At 52.5% G+C, this 15,793-nt stretch overlaps 1 protein-coding gene across 5 annotated transcripts in view; it reads left to right on the top strand.

Moving 5' to 3' along the window:
- rhobtb1 (Rho related BTB domain containing 1) overlaps nt 1-15,793 on the top strand; it is an 89,910-nt gene that overhangs the window by 12,104 nt on the left and 62,013 nt on the right. For 3 of the 5 annotated variants that reach the window (XR_008761038.1, XM_055936532.1, XM_055936524.1), the window contains exons 2-6: nt 1,193-1,388; nt 4,825-4,928; nt 6,420-6,605; nt 10,815-11,223; nt 11,388-11,937. Coding sequence is in view for 4 of the 5 variants with exons in the window: in XM_055936532.1 (XP_055792507.1) it covers nt 1,209-1,388; nt 4,825-4,928; nt 6,420-6,605; nt 10,815-11,223; nt 11,388-11,937 (1,429 nt within the window). In the remaining variant the exon portion in view is untranslated. Of the gene's footprint in view, nt 1-1,192; nt 1,389-2,266; nt 2,978-4,824; nt 4,929-6,419; nt 6,606-10,814; nt 11,224-11,387; nt 11,938-13,691; nt 13,705-15,793 lie in introns of those variants that run through there. The other 2 variants (XM_055936544.1, XM_055936552.1) reach the window with 2 other exon arrangements.

Raw genomic sequence — 15,793 nt, 5'->3', positions numbered from 1 at the left:
CCCTCTATTCCCTGACCTCTAGATGTGATTTGTTTAGGATGCAGGGCTGTGGTGTAGAGCCAGTCTCCTACTCCCTCTATTCCCTGACCTCTAGATGTGATTTGTTTAGGATGCAGGGCTGTGGATCAGAGCCAGTCTCCTCCTCCTCCTCCCTCTATTCTCTGACCTCTAGATGTGATTTGTTTAGGATGCAGGGCTGTGGATCAGAGCCAGTCTCCTCCTCCTCCTCCCTCTATTCCCTGACCTCTAGATGTGATTTGTTTAGGATGCAGGGCTGTGGATCAGAGCCAGTCTCCTCCTCCCTCTATTCCCTGACCTCTAGATGTGATTTGTTTAGGATGCAGGGCTGTGGATTAGAGCCAGTCTCCTCCTCCTCCTCCCTCTATTCCCTGACCTCTAGATGTGATTTGTTTAGGATGCAGGGCAGTGGATTAGAGCCAGTCTCCTCCTCCTCCTCCCTCTATTCCCTGACCTCTAGATGTGATTTGTTTAGGATGCAGGGCTGTGGATTAGAGCCAGTCTCCTCCTCCTCCTCCCTCTATTCCCTGACCTCTAGATGTGATTTGTTTAGGATGCAGGGCTGTGGATCAGAGTCAGTCTCCTCCTCCCTCTATTCTCTGACCTCTAGATGTGATTTGTTTAGGATGCAGGGCTGTGGATCAGAGCCAGTCTCCTCCTCCTCCTCCTCCCTCTATTCCCTGACCTCTAGATGTGATTTGTTTAGGATGCAGGGCTGTGGATCAGAGCCAGTCTCCTCCTCCCTCTATTCCCTGACCTCTAGATGTGATTTGTTTAGGATGCAGGGCTGTGGATTAGAGCCAGTCTCCTCCTCCTCCCTCTATTCCCTGACCTCTAGATGTGATTTGTTTAGGATGCAGGGCTGTGGATTAGAGCCAGTCTCCTCCTCCCTCTATTCCCTGACCTCTAGATGTGGTCTACAGCAGCAGAGTGACAGATTAGTGGACCTCAGCGTTAATACTGCTGCCATGTCATCAGTATAGTAATCAGAATGTGAATAGCTGCTTATTAGAACCTGTTTCAGGGTTGTTTGAATAAACCAAGTGAAAATTAAGTCTTAATTTAAATGTGTACCTACATTAAGTTGTTCATCTGTGTTTAGGCGATCTACTACCTGACCTTGCATCATTATCATCCATTGTGATTGAGCCTATTTTTCTCTCTTGTCACACAGGGCCCTGAACAGTAGTATGGACTACGAGAGACCCAATGTTGAGACCATTAAGTGTGTAGTGGTGGGGGACAACGCCGTAGGGAAGACACGGCTGATCTGTGCTCGGGCCTGTAACACCACTCTGAACCAGTACCAACTACTGGCCACACACGTCCCTACGGTCTGGGCTATAGACCAGTACAGAGTCTGTCAAGAGGTACTAACCCTGACCCCTAACCCCAACACACGTCCCTACGGTCTGGGCTATAGACCAGTACAGAGTCTGTCAAGAGGTACAATACCTAACCCTGACCCCTGACCCCAACACACGTCCCTACGGTCTGGGCTATAGACCAGTACAGAGTCTGTCAAGAGGTACTAACCCTGACCCCTAACCCCAACACACGTCCCTACGGTCTGGGCTATAGACCAGTACAGAGTCTGTCAAGAGGTACAATACCTAAACCCTGACCCCTGACCCCAACACACGTCCCTACGGTCTGGGCTATAGACCAGTACAGAGTCTGTCAAGAGGTACAATACCTAACCCTGACCTCTAACCCCAACACACGTCCCTACGGTCTGGGCTATAGACCAGTACAGAGTCTGTCAAGAGGTACTAACCCTGACCCCTAACCCCAACACACGTCCCTACGGTCTGGGCTATAGACCAGTACAGAGTCTGTCAAGAGGTACAATACCTAAACCCTGACCCCTGACCCCAACACACGTCCCTACGGTCTGGGCTATAGACCAGTACAGAGTCTGTCAAGAGGTACAATACCTAACCCTGACCCCTGACCCCAACACACGTCCCTACGGTCTGGGCTATAGACCAGTACAGAGTCTGTCAAGAGGAACAATACTTAACCCCAACACACGTCCCTACGGTCTGGGCTATAGACCAGTACAGAGTCTGTCAAGAGGTACAATACCTAACCCTGACCCCTGACCCCAACACACGTCCCTACGGTCTGGGCTATAGACCAGTACAGAGTCTGTCAAGAGGTACAATACCTAACACCTGACCCCTAAACACGTCCCTAACGGTCTAGGCTATAGACCAGTACAGAGTCTGTCAAGAGGTACTGACCCCTAACCCCAACACACGTCCCTACGGTCTGGGCTATAGACCAGTACAGAGTCTGTCAAGAGGTACAATACTTAACCCTGACCCCTAACCCCAACACACGGCCCTACGGTCTGGGCTATAGACCAGTACAGAGTCTGTCAAGAGGTACAATACTTAACCCTGACCCCTAACCCCAACACACGTCCCTACGGTCTGGGCTATAGACCAGTACAGAGTCTGTCAAGAGGTACAATACCGACCCCTGACCCCAACACACGTCCCTACGGTCTGGGCTATAGACCAGTACAGAGTCTGTCAAGAGGTACTAACCCTGACCCCTGACCCCTAACCCCAACACACGTCTCTACGGTCTGGGCTATAGACCAATACAGAGTCTGTCAAGAGGTACAATACTTAACCCTGACCCCTAACCCCAACACACGTCCCTACGGTCTGGGCTATAGACCAGTACAGAGTCTGTCAAGAGGTACAATACTTAACCCTGACCCCTAACCCCAACACACGTCCCTACGGTCTGGGCTATAGACCAGTACAGAGTCTGTCAAGAGGTACAATACCTAAACCCTGACCCCTGACCCCAACACACGTCCCTACGGTCTGGGCTATAGACCAGTACAGAGTCTGTCAAGAGGTACAATACCTAACCCTGACCCCTGACCCCAACACACGTCCCTACGGTCTGGGCTATAGACCAGTACAGAGTCTGTCAAGAGGTACAAACCCTGACCCCTAACCCCAACACACGTCCCTACGGTCATTAAACAGCCCCGCCTGCCATCAAACAGCCCCGCCAGCCCCGCCTGCCATCAAACAGCCCCGCCTGCCACCAAACAGCCCCGCCTGCCATCAAACAGCCCCGCCAGCCCCGCCAGCCCCGCCTGCCATCAAACATCCCCGCCTGCCCCGCCTGCCATCAAACAGCCCCGCCTGCCATCAAACAGCCCCGCCTGCCATCAAACAGCCCCGCCCGCCACCAAACAGCCCCGCCCGCCACCAAACAGCCCCGCCCGCCACCAAACAGCCCCGCCCGCCACCAAACAGCCCCGCCCGCCACCAAACAGCCCCGCCCGTCACCAAACAGCCCCGCCCGTCACCAAACAGCCCCGCCCGTCACCAAACAGCCCCGCCCGTCACCAAACAGCCCCGCCCGTCACCAAACAGCCCCGCCCGTCACCAAACAGCCCCGCCCGTCACCAAACAGCCCCGCCCGTCACCAAACAGCCCCGCCCGTCACCAAACAGCCCCGCCCGTCACCAAACAGCCCCGCCCGTCACCAAACAGCCCCGCCCGTCATCAAACAGCCCCGCCAGCCCCGCCTGTCATCAAACAGCCCCGCCTGCCATCAAACAGCCCCGCCTGCCATCAAACAGCCCCGCCTGCCATCAAACAGCCCCGCCACCCCCACCTGCCATCAAACAGCCCCGCCTGTCACCAAACAGCCCCGCCTGCCACCAAACAGCCCCGCCTGCCATCAAACAGCCCCGCCTGCCATCAAACAGCCCCGCCTGCCATCAAACAGCCCCGCCTGCCACCAAACAGCCCCGCCTGCCACCAAACAGCCCCGCCTGCCACCAAACAGCCCCGCCTGCCACCAAACAGCCCCGCCTGCCACCAAACAGCCCCGCCTGCCACCAAACAGCCCCGCCAGTCACCAAACAGCCCCGCCTGCCATCAAACAGCCCCGCCTGCCATCAAACAGCCCCGCCTGCCATCAAACAGCCCCGCCTGTCACCAAACAGCCCCGCCAGCCCCGCCTGCCATCAAACAGCCCCGCCTGTCACCAAACAGCCTCGCCTGCCATCAAACAGCCCCGCCAGCCCCGCCTGCCATCAAACAGCCCCGCCAGCCCCGCCTGTCACCAAACAGCCCCGCCATCCCCGCCTGTCACCAAACAGCCCCGCCTGCCCCGCCTGCCATCAAACAGCCCCGCCTGCCATCAAACAGCCCCGCCTGCCATCAAACAGCCCCGCCTGCCATCAAACAGCCCCGCCTGCCATCAAACAGCCCCGCCTGCCATCAAACAGCCCCGCCTGCCATCAAACAGCCTCGCCTGCCATCAAACAGCCCCGCCATCCCCGCCTGCCATCAAACAGCCCCGCCTGCCATCAAACAGCCCCGCCATCCCCGCCTGCCATCAAACAGCCCCGCCTGCCATCAAACAGCCCCGCCTGCCATCAAACAGCCCCGCCTGCCATCAAACAGCCCCGCCTGCCATCAAACAGCCTCGCCTGCCATCAAACAGCCCCGCCATCCCCGCCTGCCATCAAACAGCCCCGCCAGCCCCGCCTGCCATCAAACAGCCCCGCCTGCCATAAAACAGCCCCGCCATCCCCGCCTGTCCTCAAACAGCCCCACCTGCCATCAAACAGCCCCGCCTGCCATCAAACAGCCCCGCCTGCCACCAAACAGCCCCGCCTGCCATCAAACAGCCCCGCCTGCCATCAAACAGCCCCGCCTGCCATCAAACAGCCCCGCCTGCCATCAAACAGCCCCGCCTGTCACCAAACAGCCCCGCCTGTCACCAAACAGCCCCGCCTGCCATTAATATGTGTCTCTGTAGGTGTTGGAGCGCTCCAGGGATGTGGTGGATGAGGTCAGTGTGTCTCTCAGGCTGTGGGACACCTTCGGAGATCATCATAAAGACAGACGCTTCGCATACGGAAGGTAAGACTGGGGCTGGGGACGGGGGCTGGGGACGGGGACTGGGGATGGGGGACTGGGGGCTGGGGCTGGGGATGGGACTGGGGGCTGGGGCTGGGGATGGGACTGGGGATGGGGACTGGGGGCTGGGGCTGGGACTGGGGATGGGACTGGGGATGGGACTGGGGCTGGGACTGGGGACTGGGGATGGGGGATGGGGACTGGGGATGGGACTGGGGATGGGGATGGGGATGGGACTGGGGATGGGACGGGTAAGGATGGGATGGGTAAGGATGGGTAAGGATTGGATGGGTAAGGATGGGATGGGTAAGGATGGGATGGGTAAGGATGGGATGGGTAAGGATGGGATGGGTAAGGATGGGACGGGTAAGGATGGGACGGGTAAGGATGGGACGGGTAAGGATGGGACGGGTAAGGATGGGACGGGTAAGGATGGGACGGGTAAGGATGGGACGGGTAAGGATGGGACGGGTAAGGATGGGACGGGTAAGGATGGGTAAGGATGGGACGGGTAAGGATGGGACGGGTAAGGATGGGACGGGTAAGGATGGGACGGGTAAGGATGGGACGGGTAAGGATGGGACGGGTAAGGATGGGACGGGTAAGGATGGGACGGGTAAGGATGGGACGGGTAAGGATGGGACGGGTAAGGATGGGACGGGATGGGGTGGGACGGGATGGGGTGGGACGGGATGGGGTGGGACGGGATGGGGTGGGACGGGATGGGGTGGGACGGGATGGGGTGGGACGGGTAAGGATGGGACGGGTAAGGATGGGACGGGTAAGGATGGGACGGGTAAGGATGGGACGGGTAAGGATGGGACGGGACGGGTAAGGATGGGACGGGTAAGGATGGGACGGGTAAGGATGGGTAAGGATGGGATGGGTAAGGATGGGTAAGGATGGGATGGGTAAGGATGGGTAAGGATGGGATGGGTAAGGATGGGATGGGATGGGACGGGTAAGGATGGGATGGGATGGGTAAGGATGGGATGGGTAAGGATGGGATGGGTAAGGATGGGTACGAATGGGATGGGTAGGGATGTGAACAAGGCAGTTAACCCACTGGTCCCCGATAGGGCATCGTTGTAAATAAGAAGTTGTTCTTAACTGACTTGCCTAGTTAATAAATAAAAAAAAGTTTCCTTTATTTATGTGAGCTGGTGTGTCTTTCTGCCTCTGATTACCTGGTGTGTCTTTCTGACTCTGATTATCTGGTGTGTCTTTCTGCCTCTGATTATCTGGTGTGTCTTTCTGCCTCTGATTATCTGGTGTGTCTTTCTGACTCTGATTATCTGGTGTGTCTTTCTGCCTCTGATTACCTGGTGTGTCTTTCTGCCTCTGATTACCTGGTGTGTCTTTCTGCCTCTGATTATCTGGTGTGTCTTTCTGACTCTGATTACCTGGTGTGTCTTTCTGCCTCTGATTACCTGGTGTGTCTTTCTGCCGCTGATTATCTGGTGTGTCTTTCTGGCTCCTGTCTGTTCTCTCCAGGTCAGACGTGGTTGTGCTGTGTTTCTCCATCGCCAACCCCAACTCTCTGCATCACGTCAAGACCATGTGGCACATGGAGATCAAGCACTTCTGTCCCAGGACGCCTGTCATCCTGGTGGGTTGTCAGCTGGACCTGCGCTACGCTGATCTGGAGGCTGTCAACAGGGCCAGGAGGCCACTAGCCAGGTATAGAATCAGCATTACGTCACCATGTGGCCGTCAACAGGGCCAGGAGGCCACTAGCCAGGTATAGAATCAGCATTACGTCACCATGTGGCTGTCAACAGGGCCAGGAGGCCACTAGCCAGGTATAGAATCAGCATTACGTCACCATGTGGCCGTCAACAGGGCCAGGAGGCCACTAGCCAGGTATAGAATCAGCATTACGTCACCATGTGGCCGTCAACAGGGCCAGGAGGCCACTAGCCAGGTATAGAATCAGCATTACGTCACCATGTGGCTGTCAACAGGGCCAGGAGGCCACTAGCCAGGTATAGAATCAGCATTACGTCCCCATGTGGCTGTCAACAGGGCCAGGAGGCCACTAGCCAGGTATAGAATCAGCATTACGTCACCATGTGGCCGTCAACAGGGCCAGGAGGCCACTAGCCAGGTATAGAATCAGCATTACGTCACCATGTGGCCGTCAACAGGGCCAGGAAGCCACTAGCCAGGTATAGAATCAGCATTACGTCACCATGTGGCTGTCAACAGGGCCAGGAGGCCACTAGCCAGGTATAGAATCAGCATTACGTCATCATGTGGCCGTCAACAGGGCCAGGAGGCCACTAGCCAGGTATAGAATCAGCATTACGTCACCATGTGGCTGTCAACAGGGCCAGGAGGCCACTAGCCAGGTATAGAATCAGCATTACGTCACCATGTGGCTGTCAACAGGGCCAGGAGGCCACTAGCCAGGTATAGAATCAGCATTACGTCACCATGTGGCCGGCAACAGGGCCAGGAGGCCACTAGCCAGGTATAGAATCAGCATTACGTCACCATGTGGCCTTCAACAGGGCCAGGAGGCCACTAGCCAGGTATATAATCAGCATTACGTCACCATGTGGCTGTCAACAGGGCCAGGAGGCCACTAGCCAGGTATAGAATCAGCATTACGTCCCCATGTGGCCGTCAACAGGGCCAGGAGGCCACTAGCCAGGTATAGAATCAGCATTACGTCACCATGTGGCCGTCAACAGGGCCAGGAGGCCACTAGCAAGGTATAGAATCAGCATTACGTCACCATGTGGCCTTCAACAGGGCCAGGAGGCCACTAGCCAGGTATAGAATCAGCATTACGTCACCATGTGGCTGTCAACAGGGCCAGGAGGCCACTAGCCAGGTATAGAATCAGCATTACGTCACCATGTGGCTGTCAACAGGGCCAGGAGGCCACTAGCCAGGTATAGAATCAGCATTACGTCACCATGTGGCCGTCAACAGGGCCAGGAGGCCACTAGCCAGGTATAGAATCAGCATTACGTCACCATGTGGCCGTCAACAGGGCCAGGAGGCCACTAGCCAGGTATAGAATCAGCATTACGTCACCATGTGGCCGTCAACAGGGCCAGGAGGCCACTAGCCAGGTATAGAATCAGCATTACGTCACCATGTGGCTGTCAACAGGGCCAGGAGGCCACTAGCCAGGTATAGAATCAGCATTACGTCACCATGTGGCCGTCAACAGGGCCAGGAGGCCACTAGCCAGGTATAGAATCAGCATTACGTCACCATGTGGCCGTCAACAGGGCCAGGAGGCCACTAGCCAGGTATAGAATCAGCATTACGTCACCATGTGGCCGTCAACAGGGCCAGGAGGCCACTAGCCAGGTATAGAATCAGCATTACGTCACCATGTGGCCGTCAACAGGGCCAGGAGGCCACTAGCCAGGTATAGAATCAGCATTACGTCACCATGTGGCCGTCAACAGGGCCAGGAGGCCACTAGCCAGGTATAGAATCAGCATTACGTCACCATGTGGCCGTCAACAGGGCCAGGAGGCCACTAGCCAGGTATAGAATCAGCATTACGTCACCATGTGGCTGTCACCAGGGCCAGGAGGCCACTAGCCAGGTATAGAATCAGCATTACGTCACCATGTGGCCGTCAACAGGGCCAGGAGGCCACTAGCCAGGTATAGAATCAGCATTACGTCACCATGTGGCTGTCAACAGGGCCAGGAGGCCACTAGCCAGGTATAGAATCAGCATTACGTCACCATGTGGCTGTCAACAGGGCCAGGAGGCCACTAGCCAGGTATAGAATCAGCATTACGTCACCATGTAGCTGTCAACAGGGCCAGGAGGCCACTAGCCAGGTATAGAATCAGCATTACGTCACCATGTAGCTGTCAACAGGGCCAGGAGGTCACTAGCCAGGTATAGAATCAGCATTACGTCACCATGTGGCTGTCAACATGGCCAGGAGGCCACTAGCCAGGTATAGAATCAGCATTACGTCACCATGTGGCTGTCAACATGGCCAGGAGGCCACTAGCCAGGTATAGAATCAGCATTACGTCACCATGTGGCTGTCAACAGGGCCAGGAGGCCACTAGCCAGGTATAGAATCAGCATTACGTCACCATGTGGCCGTCAACAGGGCCAGGAGGCCACTAGCCAGGTATAGAATCAGCATTACGTCACCATGTGGCCGTCAACAGGGCCAGGAGGCCACTAGCCAGGTATAGAATCAGCATTACGTCACCATGTGGCCGTCAACAGGGCCAGGAGGCCACTAGCCAGGTATAGAATCAGCATTACGTCACCATGTGGCCGTCAACAGGGCCAGGAGGCCACTAGCCAGGTATAGAATCAGCATTACGTCACCATGTGGCCGTCAACAGGGCCAGGAGGCCACTAGCCAGGTATAGAATCAGCATTACGTCACCATGTGGCCGTCAACAGGGCCAGGAGGCCACTAGCCAGGTATAGAATCAGCATTACGTCACCATGTGGCCGTCAACAGGGCCAGGAGGCCACTAGCCAGGTATAGAATCAGCATTACGTCACCATGTGGCCGTCAACAGGGCCAGGAGGCCACTAGCCAGGTATAGAATCAGCATTACGTCACCATGTGGCCGTCAACAGGGCCAGGAGGCCACTAGCCAGGTATAGAATCAGCATTACGTCACCATGTGGCCGTCAACAGGGCCAGGAGGCCACTAGCCAGGTATAGAATCAGCATTACGTCACCATGTGGCTGTCAACAGGGCCAGGAGGTCACTAGCCAGGTATAGAATCAGCATTACGTCACCATGTGGCTGTCAACATGGCCAGGAGGCCACTAGCCAGGTATAGAATCAGCATTACGTCACCATGTGGCTGTCAACATGGCCAGGAGGCCACTAGCCAGGTATAGAATCAGCATTACGTCACCATGTGGCTGTCAACAGGGCCAGGAGGCCACTAGCCAGGTATAGAATCAGCATTACGTCACCATGTGGCCGTCAACAGGGCCAGGAGGCCACTAGCCAGGTATAGAATCAGCATTACGTCACCATGTGGCTGTCAACAGGGCCAGGAGGCCACTAGCCAGGTATAGAATCAGCATTACGTCACCATGTGGCTGTCAACAGGGCCAGCAGGCCACTAGCCAGGTATAGAATCAGCATTACGTCACCATGTGGCTGTCAACATGGCCAGGAGGCCACTAGCCAGGTATAGAATCAGCATTACGTCACCATGTGGCTGTCAACAGGGCCAGGAGGCCACTAGCCAGGTATAGAATCAGCATTACGTCACCATGTGGCTGTCAACAGGGCCAGGAGGCCACTAGCCAGGTATAGAATCAGCATTACGTCACCATGTGGCCGTCAACAGGGCCAGGAGGCCACTAGCCAGGTATAGAATCAGCATTACGTCACCATGTGGCTGTCAACAGGGCCAGGAGGCCACTAGGAAGGTATAGAATCAGCATTACGTCACCATGTGGCTGTCAACAGGGCCAGGAGGCCACTAGCCAGGTATAGAATCAGCATTACGTCACCATGTGGCTGTCAACAGGGCCAGGAGGCCACTAGCCAGGTACAGAATCAGCATTACGTCACCATGTGGCCGTCAACAGGGCCAGGAGGCCACTAGCCAGGTATAAAATCAGCATTACGTCACCATGTGGCTGTCAACAGGGCCAGGAGGCCACTAGCCAGGTATAGAATCAGCATTACGTCACTATGTGGCCGTAAACAGGGCCAGGAGGCTACTAGCCAGGTATAGAATCAGCATTACGTCACCATGTGGCTGGTTTTGATTGACTAGATCTATACATTTTAGTGTTAGTTGAAACTATGTGCTGTAACTACTGACATTTTATTCTTTTAAGCAAACCGGTTTACATACATTTAATAAATAATGACTTAGTATTGAGAATAGCTCTTATTCCCCCCCCACCAGACCTATAAAGCCAGGAGACATCCTTCCTCCAGAAAGTGGCCGGGAGGTGGCCAAGGAGCTGGGCATCTCCTACTATGAGACCAGCGTGTTCGACCAGTTTGGCATCAAGGACATCTTCGACAATGCCATTCGAGCCGCGCTCATCTCTCGTCGACACCTGCAGTTCTGGAAGTCCCACCTCCGGAAGGTCCAGAAGCCACTCCTCCAGGCGCCCTTCCTGCCGCCCAAAGCACCGCCCCCTCTCATCAAGATTCCAGAGTGTGTCATCAACAACAGGGAGGGTCCTGGCCTCCTATTGGACAGTCCTCTGTGTGCTGACGTCATGTTCATCCTCCAGGACAACATCCACATCTTCGCCCACAAGATCTACCTCTCCACCTCCTCCTCCAAGTTTTATGACCTGTTCCAGGTAGTGTCTCTTTGCCTGGTTCCTCTCTAGGTTCCTTCCTTCTAGGTTTTTATTCCTAGCCACTGTGCTTCTGCCTCTGCATTGTTTGCTCTCTGTGGTTTCCGTCTGGGTTTCTGTAGAGCACTTTGTGACATAAAAACGTTATAAATGTGATTTGTTTCCAGATGGACTTCAGTGACGAGTCCCAGTGCCTGGTGGTGACGGAGCGGCATGCCCGGGACTCTCTCCTCAGGACCCTCAGTCTGGATACAGAGGAGGACGTGGCCGTGCTCCCCAACCTCTCCCCCTGCTCCCTCCGGGCCTCGAAGAGCGACGGCACCCTGAAGATGATGAGCTTCTCTGGTAAGCACCGGCGCACCAAGCTGTCCTTGGCCTCCTGGAGCAAGGCCTTCTACAGCATCCACAAGGAGAGCGTGACCAACCCTGTGACGGGCTCCCCGGCTCACATGACGGTGGTGAAGATGGACTATTCCATCCAGCTGGGTCCGTTCAGTGCCGTGTTGAGGTTCCTCTACACCGGGGAGCTGGATGAAGAGGAGCGGGATCTGATGAAGATCGCCCAGATCGCGGAGGTCCTGGAGGTGTTTGACCTGAGGATGATGGTGGAGAACATCATGAACCACGAGGGCTTCATGAACCAGGAGATCACCAAGGCCTTCCACGTCAGGAAATCCAACCGCATCAAGGAGTGTCTCAACAAGAACACCTTTACAGGTGAACCATGCTGCATCATAGATCAACGTTATAATGTCTCTGTCTCAGACGTCTCCTTCAGGTTGTTGTTATAATGTCTCTCTGTCTCAGACGTCACCTTCAGGTTGTTGTTATAATGTCTCTGTCTCAGACGTCTCCTTCAGGTTGTTGTTATAATGTCTCAGACGTCTCCTTCAGGTTGTTGTTATAATGTCTCTCTGTCTCAGACGTCTCCTTCAGGTTGTTGTTATAATGTCTCTGTCTCAGACGTCTCCTTCAGGTTGTTGTTATAATGTCTCTCTGTCTCAGACGTCTCCTTCAGGTTGTTGTTATAATGTCTCTGTCTCAGACGTCTCCTTCAGGTTGTTGTTATAATGTCTCTGTCTCAGACGTCACCTTCAGGTTGTTGTTATAATGTCTCTGTCTCAGACGTCTCCTTCAGGTTGTTGTTATAATGTCTCTGTCTCAGACGTCTCCTTCAGGTTGTTGTTATAATGTCTCTCTGTCTCAGACGTCTCCTTCAGGTTGTTGTTACAATGTCTCTCTGTCTCAGACGTCTCCTTCAGGTTGTTGTTATAATGTCTCTCTGTCTCAGACGTCTCCTTCAGGTTGTTGTTATAATGTCTCTGTCTCAGACGTCTCCTTCAGGTTGTTGTTATAATGTCTCTGTCTCAGACGTCTCCTTCAGGTTGTTGTTATAATGTCTCTCTGTCTCAGACGTCTCCTTCAGGTTGTTGTTATAATGTCTCTCTGTCTCAGACGTCTCCTTCAGGTTGTTGTTATAATGTCTCTCTGTCTCAGACGTCTCCTTCAGGTTGTTGTTATAATGTCTCAGACGTCTCCTTCAGGTTGTTGTTATAATGTCTCTCTGTCTCAGACGTCTCCTTCAGGTTGTTGTTATAATGTCTCTCTGTCTCAGACGTCTCCTTCAGGTTGTTGTTATAATGTCTCTCTGTCTCAGACGTCTCCTTCAGGTTGTTGTTATAATGTCTCTGTCTCAGACGTCTCCTTCAGGTTGTTGTTATAATGTCTCTGTCTCAGACGTCTCCTTCAGGTTGTTGTTATAATGTCTCTCTGTCTCAGACGTCTCCTTCAGGTTGTTGTTATAATGTCTCTCTGTCTCAGACGTCTCCTTCAGGTTGTTGTTATAATGTCTCTGTCTCAGACGTCTCCTTCAGGTTGTTGTTATAATGTCTCTGTCTCAGACGTCTCCTTCAGGTTGTTGTTATAATGTCTCAGACGTCTCCTTCAGGTTGTTGTTATAATGTCTCTGTCTCAGACGTCTCCTTCAGGTTGTTGTTATAATGTCTCTCTGTCTCAGACGTCTCCTTCAGGTTGTTGTTATAATGTCTCTCTGTCTCAGACGTCTCCTTCAGGTTGTTGTTATAATGTCTCTCTGTCTCAGACGTCTCCTTCAGGTTGTTGTTATAATGTCTCTCTGTCTCAGACGTCTCCTTCAGGTTGTTGTTATAATGTCTCTCTGTCTCAGACGTCTCCTTCAGGTTGTTGTTATAATGTCTCTCTGTCTCAGACGTCTCCTTCAGGTTGTTGTTATAATGTCTCTCTGTCTCAGACGTCTCCTTCAGGTTGTTGTTATAATGTCTCTGTCTCAGACGTCTCCTTCAGGTTGTTGTTATAATGTCTCTCTGTCTCAGACGTCTCCTTCAGGTTGTTGTTATAATGTCTCTGTCTCAGACGTCTCCTTCAGGTTGTTGTTATAATGTCTCTGTCTCAGACGTCTCCTTCAGGTTGTTGTTATAATGTCTCTGTCTCAGACGTCACCTTCAGGTTGTTGTTATAATGTCTCTGTCTCAGACGTCTCCTTCAGGTTGTTGTTATAATGTCTCTGTCTCAGACGTCTCCTTCAGGTTGTTGTTATAATGTCTCTCTGTCTCAGACGTCTCCTTCAGGTTGTTGTTATAATGTCTCTGTCTCAGACGTCTCCTTCAGGTTGTTGTTATAATGTCTCTGTCTCAGACGTCTCCTTCAGGTTGTTGTTATAATGTCTCTGTCTCAGACGTCTCCTTCAGGTTGATGTTATAATGTCTCTCTGTCTCAGACGTCACCTTCAGGTTGTTGTTATAATGTCTCTGTCTCAGACGTCACCTTCAGGTTGTTGTTATAATGTCTCTCTGTCTCAGACGTCTCCTTCAGGTTGTTGTTATAATGTCTCTCTGTCTCAGACGTCTCCTTCAGGTTGTTGTTATAATGTCTCTGTCTCAGACGTCTCCTTCAGGTTGTTGTTATAATGTCTCTCTGTCTCAGACGTCTCCTTCAGGTTGTTGTTATAATGTCTCTCTGTCTCAGACGTCTCCTTCAGGTTGTTGTTATAATGTCTCTCTGTCTCAGACGTCTCCTTCAGGTTGTTGTTATAATGTCTCTGTCTCAGACGTCTCCTTCAGGTTGTTGTTATAATGTCTCTGTCTCAGACGTCTCCTTCAGGTTGTTGTTATAATGTCTCTCTGTCTCAGACGTCTCCTTCAGGTTGTTGTTATAATGTCTCTCTGTCTCAGACGTCTCCTTCAGGTTGTTGTTATAATGTCTCTCTGTCTCAGACGTCACCTTCAGGTTGTTGTTATAATGTCTCTGTCTCAGACGTCTCCTTCAGGTTGTTGTTATAATGTCTCTGTCTCAGACGTCTCCTTCAGGTTGTTGTTATAATGTCTCTGTCTCAGACGTCTCCTTCAGGTTGTTGTTATAATGTCTCTCTGTCTCAGACGTCTCCTTCAGGTTGTTGTTATAATGTCTCTGTCTCAGACGTCTCCTTCAGGTTGTTGTTATAATGTCTCTGTCTCAGACGTCTCCTTCAGGTTGTTGTTATAATGTCTCTGTCTCAGACGTCTCCTTCAGGTTGTTGTTATAATGTCTCTGTCTCAGACGTCTCCTTCAGGTTGTTGTTATAATGTCTCAGACGTCTCCTTCAGGTTGTTGTTATAATGTCTCTCTGTCTCAGACGTCTCCTTCAGGTTGTTGTTATAATGTCTCTGTCTCAGACGTCTCCTTCAGGTTGTTGTTATAATGTCTCTGTCTCAGACGTCTCCTTCAGGTTGTTGTTATAATGTCTCTCTGTCTCAGACGTCTCCTTCAGGTTGTTGTTATAATGTCTCTGTCTCAGACGTCTCCTTCAGGTTGTTGTTATAATGTCTCTCTGTCTCAGACGTCTCCTTCAGGTTGTTGTTATAATGTCTCTCTGTCTCAGACGTCTCCTTCAGGTTGTTGTTATAATGTCTCTCTGTCTCAGACGTCTCCTTCAGGTTGTTGTTATAATGTCTCTCTGTCTCAGACGTCTCCTTCAGGTTGTTGTTATAATGTCTCAGACGTCTCCTTCAGGTTGTTGTTATAATGTCTCTGTCTCAGACGTCTCCTTCAGGTTGTTGTTATAATGTCTCAGACGTCACCTTCAGGTTGTTGTTATAATGTCTCTCTGTCTCAGACGTCTCCTTCAGGTTGTTGTTATAATGTCTCTGTCTCAGACGTCTCCTTCAGGTTGTTGTTATAATGTCTCTGTCTCAGACGTCTCCTTCAGGTTGTTGTTATAATGTCTCTGTCTCAGACGTCTCCTTCAGGTTGTTGTTATAATGTCTCTCTGTCTCAGACGTCTCCTTCAGGTTGTTGTTATAATGTCTCTGTCTCAGACGTCTCCTTCAGGTTGTTGTTATAATGTCTCTCTGTCTCAGACGTCTCCTTCAGGTTGTTGTTATAATGTCTCTGTCTCAGACGTCTCCTTCAGGTTGTTGTTATAATGTCTCTGTCTCAGACGTCTCCTTCAGGTTGTTGTTATAATGTCTCTCTGTCTCAGACGTCTCCTTCAGGTTGTTATAATGTCTCTCTGTCTCAGACGTCTCCTTCAGGTTGTTGTTATAATGTCTCTGTCTCA

The sequence above is a fragment of the Salvelinus fontinalis genome, chromosome 1, assembly GCF_029448725.1.
Source record: "Salvelinus fontinalis isolate EN_2023a chromosome 1, ASM2944872v1, whole genome shotgun sequence".
Lineage (NCBI taxonomy): Eukaryota > Metazoa > Chordata > Actinopteri > Salmoniformes > Salmonidae > Salvelinus > Salvelinus fontinalis.
Note: the sequence above shows the minus strand (reverse complement) of the source record. Positions and strands in the feature narration are given on the sequence as shown.